Source organism: Lupinus angustifolius, chromosome LG16 (assembly GCF_001865875.1).
Source record: "Lupinus angustifolius cultivar Tanjil chromosome LG16, LupAngTanjil_v1.0, whole genome shotgun sequence".
NCBI classification, from domain to species: Eukaryota; Viridiplantae; Streptophyta; class Magnoliopsida; order Fabales; family Fabaceae; genus Lupinus; species Lupinus angustifolius.
Window position 1 is genome coordinate 4478102 of NC_032024.1, and position 16957 is coordinate 4495058.

The 16957-nt window shown below is 31.6% G+C and overlaps 2 protein-coding genes across 2 annotated transcripts; both read right to left on the bottom strand.

The window, feature by feature from the left end:
• LOC109329756 (inactive beta-amylase 9-like) lies at positions 1024-4409 on the bottom strand. Its single transcript, XM_019563548.1, has 3 exons — positions 4077-4409; positions 2187-2672; positions 1024-2093 (listed from the first exon to the last, which is right to left on the bottom strand). Exons 1-3 carry the CDS (start codon positions 4308-4310, stop codon positions 1209-1211), a joined length of 1605 nt encoding a protein of 534 aa, XP_019419093.1. The 5' UTR covers positions 4311-4409; the 3' UTR covers positions 1024-1208.
• LOC109329755 (probable serine/threonine-protein kinase At1g54610) lies at positions 8262-13426 on the bottom strand. The gene is made up of 7 exons (XM_019563546.1): positions 13065-13426; positions 12148-12432; positions 11703-12020; positions 11290-11517; positions 9934-10034; positions 9536-9653; positions 8262-8841 (listed from the first exon to the last, which is right to left on the bottom strand). Exons 1-7 carry the CDS (start codon positions 13401-13403, stop codon positions 8590-8592), a joined length of 1641 nt encoding a protein of 546 aa, XP_019419091.1. The 5' UTR covers positions 13404-13426; the 3' UTR covers positions 8262-8589.

Here is a 16957-nt window from a genome sequence, read left to right on the forward strand (position 1 = left end):
ACCAAGACTTGAATGCATGACCACAAGAAACCAGGAATTTTGAAAGACAGTGAATTTGGTTTTCAACAAAAAAGGCTCCTACACTATATGATAAGTAACATGTGTCATAAAGTGATATTTTGTTTATTAATATTTGATTTACATATGATATATACTACTTTCTTGTAATATAGGAGAATTTTATAAGAAAATAATGGACTCGGAAAAATTATGAATAACTGAACCTCATTAATTTCATCATATTGACATGATGTTGATCGAATGAAGAAGTACATCAACCTTTCAGTCGATTAGACACCTTAATTATTAATAAGAGCATCGTAGTGTATAATGCTTCGACCAAGTGGGATTTGGGAGGGTAAATGTAGAGTTTTATCTTTGTAAATAGAGAGACTATTTTGATGATTTAAACATGTGTCTTCATATTTAATAAGCAATAATCTTACCGTTGTGCTGAGACTTACCATTATAAAAAAATGAAGAAAAAACAATTGTTGAATGTCTATATAAATTAGGACAAATACATGATATTGATACCACAATGGGAAAAGGAAAATCTAACAAAAATAGAATTGATAGCTAATCTAATTCCATCCATGGTCAAAAGTTGGTTAATAGAATCATATCCTAAAATAACATGCAGGAACCTATCCTAAACAGGTGTTTATATCCTATACCAAATGTATGCATTTTGTGCAAAGGTTATACTCACATAATCACATCTCTAACAGTGTAATTTCAATCACTATCCCTTTAAAGGAGGTAAGTAGAGTGATAATATAAACTTCAAAGAAGGACATTAGTGTAATGTCTAAGACAATGTGTGTGAAAACTAATTGCTAACATGTGAATCACAAGGGTGATCAAAATGGAAGCATTGCAAGTTTGTAACACAAAGTTGATTCTTGACTTATTGTTGGTGCAAATGTAACTGTAATGTGGGTCCTATTTCACTAAGAAAAAGGGGGTGGAGTGAAAGAGAAAGAATTCATGGTTGAGAAGATATTGCTCAACATAGGTGCATATCAGCACAAATGACAAAAAGGTCATCTACCATTCACCTTGGTTACATTACAAGGAATAATAGTAACGAGGCTATAATAGGCATCATCATCATCCTATGCTTACAAAATAACATGTCCTTAATCTCTAAAAAGGGTGCAATACTTAGTTATATACATGACTATAACATTACATATTTACAATAGTTATGCTGTTTGCATGCTTAAGCTTGATTCTTGGCTCCTAGTAGCAGATTCAGTGCCATCTTCCTTCTCAGAAGGTAGATCATCTGAATGCATTTCTGGTCGATTAAGACTCCGAACAAACTCGGTGAATGAAGGAAAGTGCTCTGGAGAAAAGAAATATGCTCCCATTCTATGATATGTGAATAAGTCCAATACTTTATTTCCTGATATATTCTTCTTAATTTGTTCAAAACCCCCCATAGTGCCAGACTCTGATATATTTTGACCTGAAACCTTCACTCCATGATTTTTGCAGGCTGCCGTAATTTGTGCAAGCAACAACTCAGGGCTAGAATGAGTTTCCTTTGACTGGCCTGCACCTGACAGGTCCATTCCAGGTATTATCATCATGCATGAGTTCTTAGCAAACATCTTCGCAACTGGTTCATAACCGTCTCGGTTAGCTGTGTTATAGAGGCCTGCGGTTAGCTCGGAAGGATGTGACCGGGTTCCATACCAAGAGTGCATAAGTGGGATTTTTCCATAAACTGTCACTCCGGTGTCACCGAAGGTTTCGGCTGCTAATGATAGAAGGCAATCTCCATGAGTTAGAAGCTGATTAGCATACCAGGAAAGGAAGAAGTTCCCATATGTAGACTCCCAAGAACCTCCATCCTTGAAAAAGTTATTTGAGTGTAATGGTTCGTCATAGGCACGGGCGTCATGTGGGCCACCAAGCCCCCACGAAGGATTTCCAGATGCTTCGGCATGTTGCTTGAGAGAGTTGAGCATGTTTTGGTCATAACACTGGAATTCTCCAACACCTTGAGTTTTAGTATCACCGAGTAGCCGGTGGTGAGATGGATACCGCAGCTCACCATCTGGTCCTAAACCCATGGAAATGCCCTGCAGAAGATATGAAGACACTGTTAATCATCTATGATAACCTAAAAGTGGATGTTAGAGTATATATTTTGCCATGGAATTGAAAACTCTTACCGTAATTGTAGAGCCCATGAATAGAGAGAATGAAGACTTAAAGCTCTCACAGAAACTCTGGTACACTTGGACCGGAGTCTTCCCATCAAGAACAGGAATATTATCAACTGCCAGTGACAGGCATTCTTTATAATGCTGTCCCGACCGATCCGTAAAGAATATACTCGATTGAGATTCACCAATCTTGGATACCCATTTAGGCAGGGGAATATATGGTTTTTTAGATCCATGAAAGCAAAGTGTCACATGAAGCTTGAGTCCTACTTTCTGAACCATCTCAGCAATAGCAAGGTAGCCTGACCAATCATATTTTCCCATGGCATCTTTCTCAACAATTCCCCACCAAACGGGTAGCTCAACACCTTCAACTCCTAATAGCTTCAAAGCTTTTAGGCCAGCTGCAATCGCCCTTGCATGGTTCATTGAGTTGCAGTCATAAGAAACTGCATCTAAGGGCAACCCCACAAATAATTTAACACCATTGACCTGCAATATATTATTTTAAGCATGTTAGCTATTTGTAAATGGCTTGAGGTTGACATTATACAACAAAGAGCACCCCAATGCACGAGGTTCTCACTAAGTGGGATATGAGGAGGGTAGATATACGCAGAGACTGTTGACATTATACAACAAAGTGTATTTGATTTTGACTCAACTTGTAGTTGTAACATGAGATTTGAATGGTGCAGGCAAATGACAAGAGGCAGAACTATAGTACAAATGTTTATCAATGATAACAAATTCAAGAGAAAATCGAGTAATGATATATCCTTCTACACATCCTCCTACCATAACAAATTGACTAATATCACTTTTTCTTGTGGATAGGATGACTTTATGAGGATTTAGTAGGAAAATATATCATTTTTCATAAATTTAAATAACTCCCTACATTTAAACAAGTTTTTAACTAAATCGTCACTCATTATAAAATTTTAATTATTAATTTTAAGACACTAAAACTCCGTGCTAGGAGGGGACCTATTTAAACCTTTTTTGAAGTACCTAATTAGAAAGGTTTAAACCAATAAGGACCTGTTTAAAAATTCAGTGAAAGAATAAGGACCAAAAGAGTAATTAAACAAATAAAATTATTAGTTTCTACTTTCTCCTTTATTAACTGTGGTAAATAGGTAATGCAGCATCAAGGAATCTTCAAAGACAAAAGATCCTGAATTAATGATAGCTAAAACCATAGCCTATCCAAAAAAGGAGTTTTGTAAAATATAGATTCTGGTAAATGGTGAATGGTATACATGACAACATATCTATCAATAGATCTCACAATATGCATATATAGAAATTATATTTTCAGCATATCTATCAATAGATCTCATAATATGCATAAATAGAAATTATATTTTGAACATTTAAAAGATACTAACACTAACTCATTTTAAGGGGGTTGTGCTGACTTGATTATTGACCTAGTTAGGTAGTTAATATTGTTGATTTGAGTATGTTTAGCATACTAAATTAGATAACCTTGAAAAGTTCATCTAATTCCGGCTCACAAGATATATGGCTTTTTTAAAGCCTTTTTCTTCAGAAAAACTTCTTATATAACAAAACTTCTCGGACCTTTGAGTCTTTCTGGTGATCTAGCAGTATCATACACCATTACACCAACGTCTTAGTAGTAATTATGATGTTTATCATGATTTGCTCCAATTTTACATAAAAAACCTTCAAAGAAAAAGCTAAAATTCAACTTTTAGGCACCGAATTAATATTCGAAGTGTTTTTTAGAATCATATTTTTATGCCTAATCTAATTAATCATATAAAGTTCAAGTCAAGCAAAGATAGGCTGAACTATTAATTAAGCAATAGTTTCCTTCCAAGTCAAAGATAAATAAAAAGAACACAGCATAAATAGAAAACTCACAGATTTAAATCTTTTTCCAAGACCATAATGCTTTTCTTCTAGAACAGGTTCAGATTGAAGAGCCTTCAAAGTAAATTGTATCCCTGCTTTTTTCCATCTCTTATTGCTTCCAAAACAAACCCTATCATTAAAAACACTGCAATTATTCTTTAAATTACAGAAACCCAGTTCCCTATACACCATATCACACTTCCCCAGCTTCAATCGAGAGCTTCCCATAACAGAAATCTCCATTTCCAAATAGCAAAAAACCTTAATTCACAGCAAAAAAGTGAAAATTTTGTTCAACAAAAAGTGAAAATTCGAACTTTTTCAGAACACCCAGATGAGGTTGTAGAATGGATAAAAGGAAAGATTTTGAAGATGAGGATAATGAATATGGGAAATGCTCGTATATAAAGTGGAACCCAACAAACGATAAAACATTAACTTTTGCAAAAGAATGAGCCACGTGTCGTTCTGATATGAATCAAAATTTTGAGCCGCATGATAATACTGTTTATTTTTCTTGCCAAACAATAATAGGATTTATTAAGGACCAAACAATTATAGTTCAGAAAATTTTGTATTGTTGGGATTATTAAGGTCCACCAAACCAAACAATCATCATGCGGTTTACAATGATTCTACCCAAAGAAAATGTTTAAAATTTACATGTGGTGTGTGTAATTGGGATGGTGGTATGGATGAGCAACCTAGTATACATGTACATAGTTTTGTAAGCAAAGTGTTCTTTCTAGTTTTTAAACTCATGACCTGATGATTATTAAGCAACAACTTTATCTTTGTGTCAAACTCGCCCTCTTATTATTATGAGAATAAATTTTACGATGTATAAGTTTAATACACTCAGTCTATCATTCATCATTTAATTTTCAAAAAGTAATACAAATAAATGATGAATAATATAATACACTCAGTCTATCATTAACAGTATATAGATACTACACTCTTACGAAAATAGTTCATTATATTTCTCTTTGTTCTAAATTTCTCAATTTACATCTAAATATTGTCTATTTGATCATTGAAGTTTACTGTATTGATAAAAATATTTTAAACTATATTAGTAATAGGAGATTTTGTTATGTTTTTATATTATGAATTTAGTGAGTGATCAACATTAGATGGATTATTCCAAGAGACATTATATCCATATAAAATCCTATATGATATTGGATATGTTCCATCCGACATGAAGGCTAGATTCCAATCTAATTGCATGGTACATAGTATCATCCAAAATGATTGAATGAACTTTTAACTAATAATTTATTTATGGCTTTAATTTTGTCTCTGTGGAATGTAAAAGGACACAAGTGTTTTAGGTTCATGGAATGAATGAATGATAGGTTCTGGATGGTGTGTGTGTGCTGACTCGTATACTCTGTGTATGGTCTTTAATTTGGTGCCCACAGATTCAGTTCATTGGTTCTTTCAACCTTATTATGATGTACTTGTTTGGATTATGTCCCCTTTTATGACTCAGATCATACCATCTCTTTATATAAGTCTTTATATTACAAAAATAAATGAGTGTAATATATATATATATTGATAGTGTAAAGATTTATACATTATCATTTATAATTTATTTGAATTACATTTTTTAAAAGTTGATGATAGTTAAAAATGAATGGTAAACGATGCAATAACAATGTAAAGCTTTTATATTGTCAATGTATACATACTTTTCTCAAAATAACTTACTATTATACTCTTGAAAAATGGAATAATGGAATGACTCTTATTAATATATTATGAATTTAGATCTTCTCCAACTCTTATCTATCTTGAGGTAGAGATAATTTGATGTAAATTAATAGTTAGCTCACAAAACGTACATCATTATACCACTTCATTTTATTAGAAGTATTAGTCATTAATAATAAGTTTAAAAAATTTCCTTCACATTTTGTCATAAATTATAAGAAAATCTAATAATTTGAATTAGTGAGTAAATATAAATCATTATATTTTTCTATAATTGATAGCTAAGATATTTATCCTCTCTCATAATTTATCATAGCTCACACAATATGCATATCTAACCAACATATTTCAATTTTGAAATCTTCTATGTGGACCTAGCTTGTCATGCTTCAAATCTTTGTTGGTAATAGTTGCACCCCTTCGTTTAACTAATAGTAGTAACCAATAAAAGAAAATACCATTATTTTATTCTGGATAAAGTGATGGAAGATTTATACTCAAATAGTGAAAGTGATGATAGTGGTAGGGAATGTTGTTAAAGTATCCCTAGGTTACTAGTGTTATTATATTTTGTAATACTATAACGGTTAAAAAATTAATTTTATCTTATGATTTATGAATGAGAAATTCTAAGAGCCCATTTTTTCCAATATACAAATCCAAAAAAATACATCAAAATAATGCCATTGAATTCATAGATACGTGAGAGAAATATATTCAACTTTTTATTTTTTATAAATTGGAGTTTCAAAGAATAGGACAATGTGGACATAAAATAATGTATGCACAATGTCAACCTCAATTAATAGATCATATTTAATCATTATTTTATGATAGAGAAATATTAATCCTATTATTTATAGCGGATGTGATTTGAATCTTCCATCTTTTTATCACTTTATTCCTAAAATATTTCACCATAATCACCACATAACTCCCAAATTCAATCATTATATGAAGACCCATTACGGCATGCATATCACTCTAACGCTACTATGACCTGGACCCGTCTACATATGATTTATTATTATTATTATTATTATTTTGTTCGGTTTACTACACACTATAGTTTATTCATACTGCATATTGTATTTTGGGTATGTTTTTATCCTCTTAACAAACTATTTCAGTAGTTTTTTTCCTTTTTTTTTTTTTATAAAGCCGACAATAAACAGAACCAACTTAAAACCGAATAGAGGGAAGATATAAGTATTCTGTGAAAGTTTGAAAGTTTTAAACATGTCCCCATCAAACTTGATGGGGAATGGTAGTTCAACCTGATCCTAAACTCATAACCTACTCAAATGGAGGACAGTGATTTACCAAATGAACCTCAACCATAAGTAAAGTAGTTGATAAAAGTAGAGAAAATGAAAGAAAACTATTAAAAAAAGGTAAAATGGCACAGGTTGAATATCGAGGGACACTACTGAATTTTATTCAATATAAAGTTTTTGCATTAACCATCCATAACCCCTATCTTATATTATATAAGTTAACCATATAAAACTATTAACCACAAGGGTATTGTTATCTTCATGACGTGCAGTGCAAATCCACACTAAAATATTAAATATTTGATTATTGTGCACGACATCTATTAGGAGGAACAGTCACGTACCCCAAAGTATGACTGACAATGAGTCAAACCAACTCGGTATTTTATTGAAACTCGATTCATTATTTAACCCAAAAAAACTTGGTTCATGAACCAAATGAGTTAAATTTGAGCTAGAAATTGAACTCGTTAAATAAACAAGTCGAACTTGAGTTGGATACAGTTCGACTCGTTAAGTTCATGAGCTGACTCGATATATATAAAACTAATTTTTATGTTTATTATGATCCATACATTATTTTTATATTTATTGTTAATATATTTATGAACAAAGTTATATATATATATATATAACATTTTGTAGTATTTTAAAAATGAAATAATAATTGGGTTGTCCAAATGAACCAATTCAAACTGAGCCAAACAGTTCGCAAATTTTAGCCGAGCCAAACTCGAGCTAAAAAAGTAAGTCATATCAAACTTGAGTCGAGTTTCGAGCCGAGTCAATCCTTATCGAGTTGAACCGAGCTAAGCTCTAATTCGACTCGGTTCGACTCGTTTCTAGCCCTACCCGAAAGGAATTAGTTCCTTACTCACAGGTAAGGGATACCCATAGTAGTATCCCAAAAAGTATTCATAAGGAAGTGATCCAAATGCAAACTTAAAAGATGAAATCCATTCATTCATTTTTTTAATGAAATATCTTATGAATGCAACCATATCACTATTCACTAGTAACCAAAGGATGATAACCTTACAAAGCCTTAAAGTTTAAAATAATGAAACAATAAACATGTTACATGTCCCCTTGTAATACCAATGCCCAAAAGAAGATAATATATCATTCATAAGAAACAAAACTAGAAAACTTAAAAGGAAAAACATAAGTACTGCACAATTCACAGTCTTCTGGAAAGTAAAAAGCCAATGAGTAACAAAATTAGGCACAAAGATAAAATCACCAACATTGTTCCCAAAAACTATTTATTCAATGCTCATTATCCCATTTAAAATTTTTAACTTAAGAAGAAAAAATTAAGATTTACAATATAGAAAATAAACCTCAGATCATTGAGAAACAAATGGAGCAGGAAAGTAAACACAATAAAGTTCAACTCCAATACCAATGATTTCTCCTTAAAAAATGATTGGTATTATGCTACAAATATCTTTCTTTAACTCCTGACACATTCTTAACCTTTTGAGTTCTTTTTGATGAATTTAATTGTATGTATATGCTCATCACCTACCATGTTTCTTCTTTCTCCTTGGTGCATCCAAAGTAGCAGGTTCTACCAATGGACCAGACCAGGTTTGGATATGTGCCTTAGGTTGTGACAAGTTTGTGGAACTAAATGGAACATCAGAAGGGTCAAAACCTGGATCCATGTGATGTGAAGAACCTAAAGAATAGCCTAGAGTTCCATCTTGGTGGGGAGGAGGAAACTTCTCACTCTTGCTCTTAGCATTAGCATGTGTTAACATTCGCCGTCTCTGTAATAAGAGTTAAACATTAACACTCTGAGCATTAGTATGTGTTATCATTCCCCGTCTCTGAAATTTTATTCCATAATATAAACAAGCATATTCTAGAAGATGCCTTAAGAACAGTTCAATTAGCATTCATATGACCTATCCAACAATGATATCTAGTCTATGGAACACTAGTACTAAAGTTTTGTCATGTGCTATTATATGAAATACAGTATTCCTTAAACACACAAAAACCTCGGAAGCACTAGTTAATGCAAATATATTAGCCACTGATTAATAACTTGCGACATAAAAAATGAACTAATAAAATATGAACTAATTTATTAATGAGTGAGAGAGGAAAAGATAATGCACTGCAAATAGAACAAATTATAAAACTAGAAAAACATAGAAGACACTAAATTATTCTGAATCAGTAAAAATGACATCATGCATACTCTTCTAAATCAGTAAAAAAATAACTGAGTAAATTAATAACTTGCGACATAAAAAATGAACTAATAAAATATGTTCAGTCAAATATCCATAAATAGTGCATGCAGCGAAGTGAAAAATGAAAATAAATAACAAACATAAACTATTATATAAATCAGGTTGACATTTAATTTATCACTGCTAATAGAGAAGTTTATTAATTCCTCATAAGCAACAAGAAATGCTTGCTGGAGTTAATAAGGTGTCTTATCTGACATACGTCAATATTTGCTTGCAGTTCAGCATTGGCCTCTGGAACAGCGATTCCTCTTCCGACTCGGTCACGTGGACGAGATTTCTTGACACCATCAGCATTAGCTTTACTAGCTGCTCTCAGTCTACAGTCATGACATATTCAAATTTATTATGTAAATGCAGATATTGTCATTATCTTTTCAAAACAAATATCTTCTATTCCCTCAAGTATCATAAGTTGGAGAATGAAAAGGTGGAGAAGGATTCCTAAATAAACATGTTCAAGTTATCTACATGCCCCTCAATTAAACTATGGAACAGGGAGAACAAAGAAGTGAAATGAGCACGTGAAAGACACAAAAGCAGAACCAATTAAAGTTTAAAGCATAACATGATCAAATTGTCAAAAGTAATTTCAATCACCTTCTAGCTTCTTCATCCCGTAGCTTTGTATCCATCTCCTTGCTCGGAGGATATTTCGGAAGGCTAGAGGGTTCACACGCATAAGGTTTTGTTGTAAAGAACTGCAAAAGTGAAGCAAATATCACCATTTTCAGAATCTTACATAAACAAATATCACCATTTTTATAACTATCTCTAGCATTTCCCATGAGAAACATGCAACCCTTCTTCTGACACAGTAGAGTTAAATAAATAGAAGATAAAAGAAAGTTGTTCTAAAAATGGCACTTAAAAGGGGAAAAGACCAATTCAAAAGTGGATTTAGGGAAGTTCAGTAGTTCACCATCAATAGGTTCCTTTTTAAAGTTTCCAGACAGTGTTTAAATATTTGTTCTGGATGTCTAGCTTAAAAACCAAAACCATGGCATTCAAAACTCATATAAGAGCATAGGATGAATATTATAGAAATAAAAGTTGATAGTTGCTTGTACTATGGTATAAAAAAGTCAAGAGTAAGGAATTAACATAAACAAATATCGATGGCATAAAACTAAGCTTGGGTTTGAGGGGTTGCCATGCCCAGGTTTGGAAAATTAGAGCATGAGTGCAACTAATGGAACAGGAAACTGGAATTAATCTCCAAAGCAGCATAATAAGCAGGATTGAAGAGATTTTAATGTTTGGTAAGAAAAATCCAAATTCGTTTTGATGAACATGAATAATTCTGTAATTCACTAGGTTATACTGCCCAAGTTTTTAACCTTTCCAACCATGTCTTGGTAAATTATACTCAGTATGATTTGAAAGCACGACAAATCAAGAATCAAACTTCCTCAGTAGGAGACGAACAGACCAAAATTTTCGAAGTACAATTTCTTTGGTCTGCAACTTGCACTCAGAAGATTGCACTCTTTGAAAATTTCAATAAATGTGCTTGTCCATTGCTAAATTTCATTTTCACAAAATCATGCCATCATGTAAGGTTTTATGAAACTAAGATATTTATGTAACAGAATTTCAGAGCTCTCAATGGTCAACAAACTCATGATAGAGAGCTAAATTAAATAATTAACAAAAATATACACATACGAGAGTAGTTATAGCGAACATTTAAAAAGCACGGACAGTGAGAAAAGGAAGAACAGCAATCCAACTTATATAAGAAGGCCCCTGCTAATATATTACGAAATTGTTATTCATAGTTATTATAGTATTGTATCGAGATATTAATTTAGGTGAATTAGCTATTCTGTTTAAGAATTAAACATGACAATGAGCGACCACTCAAGCAGTTGTAGCATGTAGGTACAAAAAATAGAGAAGACCACAATAATAAGTTAGTTAATGTTACTCTATTCAATCCAATTATTATCTTACTTCACTATTCAATGCAGCAGTGGCAGTCTGACGTTCAGCTGGATCAATTGAAAGAAGGGTCTCGATTAGTGGCAGGGATGATGGCGGAAAATCTTTAAATGTCTCTGCTATGCACCGCTTGTATGACCGTTGGGGTTTAAAAAGGGTAGCATGTGGTAACTTTGACTTTTTCCAGTATTCATCAGAAGGAGAACCACATAGCTTAAATATCTTATGTAGCTGCTCTACCTACAAAGCATAAAGGATACCATATCAGCACAATCTGAAGCACAAATCTAACAATCAGGTTGCAGAGTACCGAGAAGTTATGGACAACAAAATCTAGCACCATGAATTAGTCAAGTGAATACATATTATGCTATCAAAAGATGCTATTAGAGAACCAATACAATATAACCAGTCATTGAGATTACCTCTGTTCGACCAGGCATGATAGGTTTTCCAGCCAATAATTCTGCAAGAATGCAGCCAGCACTCCACAGATCCACTCCTACACCATATTCAGTGGCCCCAAGAAGAAGTTCTGGAGGTCGATACCATAAAGTCACGACTCTACTAGTCATAGGGTGCCTATGATTAGGATCAAAGAAAGAAGCTAATCCAAAATCAGCAATCTTAAGAACTCCTTCACTGTCAATAAGAAGGTTTGACCCTTTTATATCACGATGCAGCACATGGCGGTTGTGACAATGTTCCAACCCAGAAAATAGTTGATGCATGAAGCATTTAACCTAAAATACCAAGATACGATCACATAAAAAAGGCCCACATCAAGAAACAACCCTGAGAAAATAAAATCTTGAATCATGTATTTCAATCAACAAGAACATGCACATAGCAAGGTAAATACGCCAATACCTGTGACTCTGTCAACTTAATAGCTGGGTTTGTTGCAAGTCCAGCCAAATCATGCACCATGTATTCAAATACAAGATACAAACTGCATGACATTCTAGAAGTCACCAAGCCTTCCAGTTTCACAACATTTGGATGATCCAGACGACGCAGAATCAGAATCTCTCTAGCCATGAATTTCACACTCTCGGGCTCTAAGTTGTCGAAACGAACCTTCTTTAGGGCCACAATTTTCCCTGTTAAAGTATCCCTTGCTTTATAAACATTGCTGTATGTACCTTGTCCAATCTGATTGAAAAAAATGGTAAAGACACCAGTGAGAGGTTCAATCCATGTCAAGTAACTAGTCAGGGAAAGCAACTAAATGATATTTCCATGAAGCACATCCCAATTTAAAAGTTTCAACATAAAATAAACCACCCATGTCGAAAATCCGAATTAGTATTTTTTTTTTAATGTAATTCCATTGCTTACATTAAAAAATGGAACAACATAGAGAATAAGTTCTTCTTTTGAGCCAAAGAGTGTTACAGTAACATCAGCATTATACTTTTAAAGATACGAGCAATGAAGAACATAAAAACAGTTTACATTTTCATAAAATCCAGAGAGAAAAACTATATTACTATTTTTAGATAATTCCAATGCTTACATTAAAGCATGGAACAACATAAAAAACAAGTTCTTCTTTTGAATCAAAATTCCTCATATTATATAGTTATCATAAAATTCCAAAGAGCAATACAGTAACATCAACATCCTCCTTTTAAGTAAGTGAGCAGTGAAGAACATCAAAACAGTTCACAATTTCATAAAAACCAAACAGCAAGACTAAATCGATATATGACCATCAACAACAACATGAAATCAATTGAATTAAGTTCCACATACTTAAATTGGAATCGAAAACAACCCTTTACCTTATCAAGCTTCTCAAAGGTATCAGCCCTTCTAGGGGTCAATCCATTGATAGCTTCCCCAGCAACCTTGGAGAGCCAAGATGGCCACCCTGCTGCCACCTGCTCACCATGAACATGGCCAGGCGGATTGCTCAGCCGAGGATTCGGCTTCGAAGATCGCCTTCTCGAAGACCTTCCCCTTTTCTCCTCTCCACCACCATTCCCAGTCTCACCCTCAACCACTTCATCTTTCACTTCCTCTCTCTTCTCCTCCTCCCTCCTCCTCCTCCTCCTCCTCTCCCACTCCCTCTCCGCCGCAGCCTCGGCCGCAGATGACTGTTTCGCTAACACACACCCCATCACTCAAAAATGTCTCATTTACTCAAATAACCTCTCTCCACAACCCACATTTCCACTCACTTTCTCAACATCAAAACAACCAGGAAAAAAAACCCTAGTGATAATTTCACCTATACTGAACTTGAAAAGCTGAAATGAGCAAACGCTAATTCAAAAGACCCTAACTTTTGCAGACAAAAGTGAGAAAGTAATGATTTTGAGACACCCCACAACACAGTCAAAGAAAATAAGACTATTGTTCCTCTTTTTTTAAGGTGGGTATAATATTTTTATTTTCTTTATTTGGTGTGGATTTGGATATGGAAGAGGAATCAAAGATGAAACAGTTAAAGATATAATTTTGGGTCTAAACAGATTCAGAGATGAGTGAAAAAGTAGAGCATGTGGATCTCTCTCTTTCTCTTTCTTAACCCCACAATGGTATATAATTTTGAAAATATTGATGTGTGATTGTACAAATTCTCTTATATGTCATCAAAAATGTTTCCACTGTTAACTTATTATTGAATATTTGTCATGTGGGTAAAAGTTTATTGTAGTTATTATTAGAATGTTATAAAATGATAAAATTGGAATATAAAAAATATGTCATGGTAGTTACTAAATCGAATTGAATAAAATTGTACAAATTCAATTACTTGAACATAATATTAAGGCATATTTTGCATTTACATAAGAGTAAAGACAAAATTAGAATATAGAAATTACTTTTATTCAGTTATCTAAACATCTTAGACATATTTTGTCTTTATATAATAGTATATATCATTTATTATTAATATCAAATTATTATTGACTAATAAAATTAATGCAAATAAATGGTAAATGATATATTTATTATATATAATTTTTTTATTAGGATAATACATATTTATTATCCCATATCATTGGTCATAATTTTTGACTCAAAAGGGATGAAAGAAGTGTACAGGTGAGGTGAATTAATTTCACACTCTGTTGCAGTTATTCTGTTTGAATCAAGTGAAGCTTCCATGGGAAACTTTCAGCTCAGGGTCCAATCAATGTAAGACACGAAAACCAATGGATTTATGTTCTTTATTATAGCATTCATTATGATAAAGATAGAAGATAATTCATCATAATTTTGATGCTTTATTATGATTCTAATTAAAAGATATTAGGGATACATTACTTTCCTTCTAAAAGATAATTTAGATAGTTATGAAAATGAAAATATATATAAATGATAGTAAATGAATTTTATATATTGTTATTGTATCATTCATATTTTATTTTAATTATTATTGTTACTTTGAATAAATAATATATTAAATGTATACAAAATCTTTATATAATCATAACGTTCAATCATAGATATTGCACTCTATAAAAATATTTATTTTACTAGACTTGGCTATGATTTTCTGTAACCGTTCTAGTGAAATATATACTGGTTAATGCAAAAAAATAGGTCAAAGAATTTATTTTTATTTTTCCAAAGCATCCTCACTTAATAAATGAGAGATTGATATTTAAAATGAAAATAGAAACTGTAATGGCAATTCAAAGTGTTATGAAAATCACTGTTTCAACCAGTAAATTGAAGTGTAATCATCATACCGTTCAGTTCCATTTAATTTTTTTTTAATGAAAATGACTTGTTTTTATAAAAAATATGGAAGATCAAACACACAACTAATACATTTTTTATACTTCTAAAATATGATTTATTATTGAATGATACTTTTTTGTTTTAATATTTGTATAAGTAAAAGTTGTTATTGTCTTTTTTATTGATTTTTGAACAATAATATTAATATAAAATATGTGTATATTTAACTTTATTGATATGTGGTTTAATCACTGAACTACCTGTTGAACTATTGTATCAATATTCTGACTGATTTGATAATGAGTATGGTATTAATACCATTGATTCAAACAAAAATATGGTCTTTATATTTGTACCTTATAATAATTATAGTGATCATATAATTATATTTACCAATCATTCTCTTTTATTTGAATTAATTCACGATTAAATTTATAACTCTAGAAAAGACTTTCAATCTCAATTGGAATTGGGACTTATAATAAAAAAAATATTTATCTCCCCACCCTTAACGGTTAAGAATCAAACTGAAGTATGAATGGAAGGATCGATGATTAGTAATATGATTATTTAAGTATTGTTTTAAATATGGGTTGGAAAAGAAAATATATGTACAAACAATCTTGGGATGGGAGAGGGGGTCACACCCCTATCCCACTAATATTATATAAAAAGTTAAAAACTCTTCCATCTATGTATTAATTCATAATATAATGTGTATATATTATTAGTGTAAAAATTTATACATATTTAACATATTATTATTGATTCATTCAATATTAATAGTTTATTATGCTTCATTATGAACTCTTCAAAAAAAAATTATTTTGTATAAATATTTAGAAGATAATGAAAAGGGGAGGAGGACGATTAGAAAATTAAGTGCTACTTGAAAATAAAGGTTTAGTTAAACAAAATTTATTTTTGCATTAAATAAAAATGACAGTAATATATATTGGGTAATGGGTATATACCAAGTTAAGTATGAAGGTAAGTATAAGCATATAGAATCGTGTAGATTACATGCTTTTTAATGGCATTGAAACCATCTTCATTGTTTTTACCAGGTTAGAAATAAAGTTTGGTGTAATACTCATTTTTGTGCTTAAATATTTTTATATGTATTAATTTGATTATGAAAAATAAAAAAATTAAATTTACTATTCAAATATTATGAATATGAGTCAAAATAATATTTGTTAAGTATCATAAAAAATGATAAAAATATTGATTTGATCCATTTTTTTGATAATTTTAGAAACTATTGTGAGGTTTTAAATTTCAAAATAAGTCTTTACTCAAAACTTTAATTTTTTTTTGTTAAGTATGGACCAAGAACTTAACTTTGTTGAACAGTTTGTAAGTCCAAAATTCTTGTCGATCTTTATGTGCAGTTTTTCTGTCACTTTATATGTAAAGTTTTTTGTTGTCCGAAGTAATTCATTCTTATTGGGTAGGATTATGATTTTCATTTTCTTTTATATAATTAAGGGTTGATTTTGTGTGTTTATATATGCAATATGTTATAATTAACTAGCGTTGGTTCAAGTACTACATGTTTGATTCCACTTAAACAATGTATCGGGTTCGATGGAAAAAATTCTGCTGGGAAAGTTAGCCCTACGTACCTGTGAATATTTCCAGCTTAGACAAGATTGCATAAAGTGTGAGTATACATGTGAGAAACCAAAAAAAATATACAATATGTTATAAGGACAAATGACAAATTTAGAACCTTAGAGCATATGGATAAGTTACATTAATAAGTCACATGAATACAATTTTATATAATAAAATGATATTAAAAATATTAAGTATATAAATAATCTATACGTTTTCTTGGGGTATCAATGCGTGTCTCTCCCACTATTTCCTTTTTTTAAAGACCTTAAAAGCAAAGAAAAACTAAAAAAATAAGAGAGAAAATATATAAATTGATAGTGTATGAGTTTTATACATTATCATCATATCATTCACCATT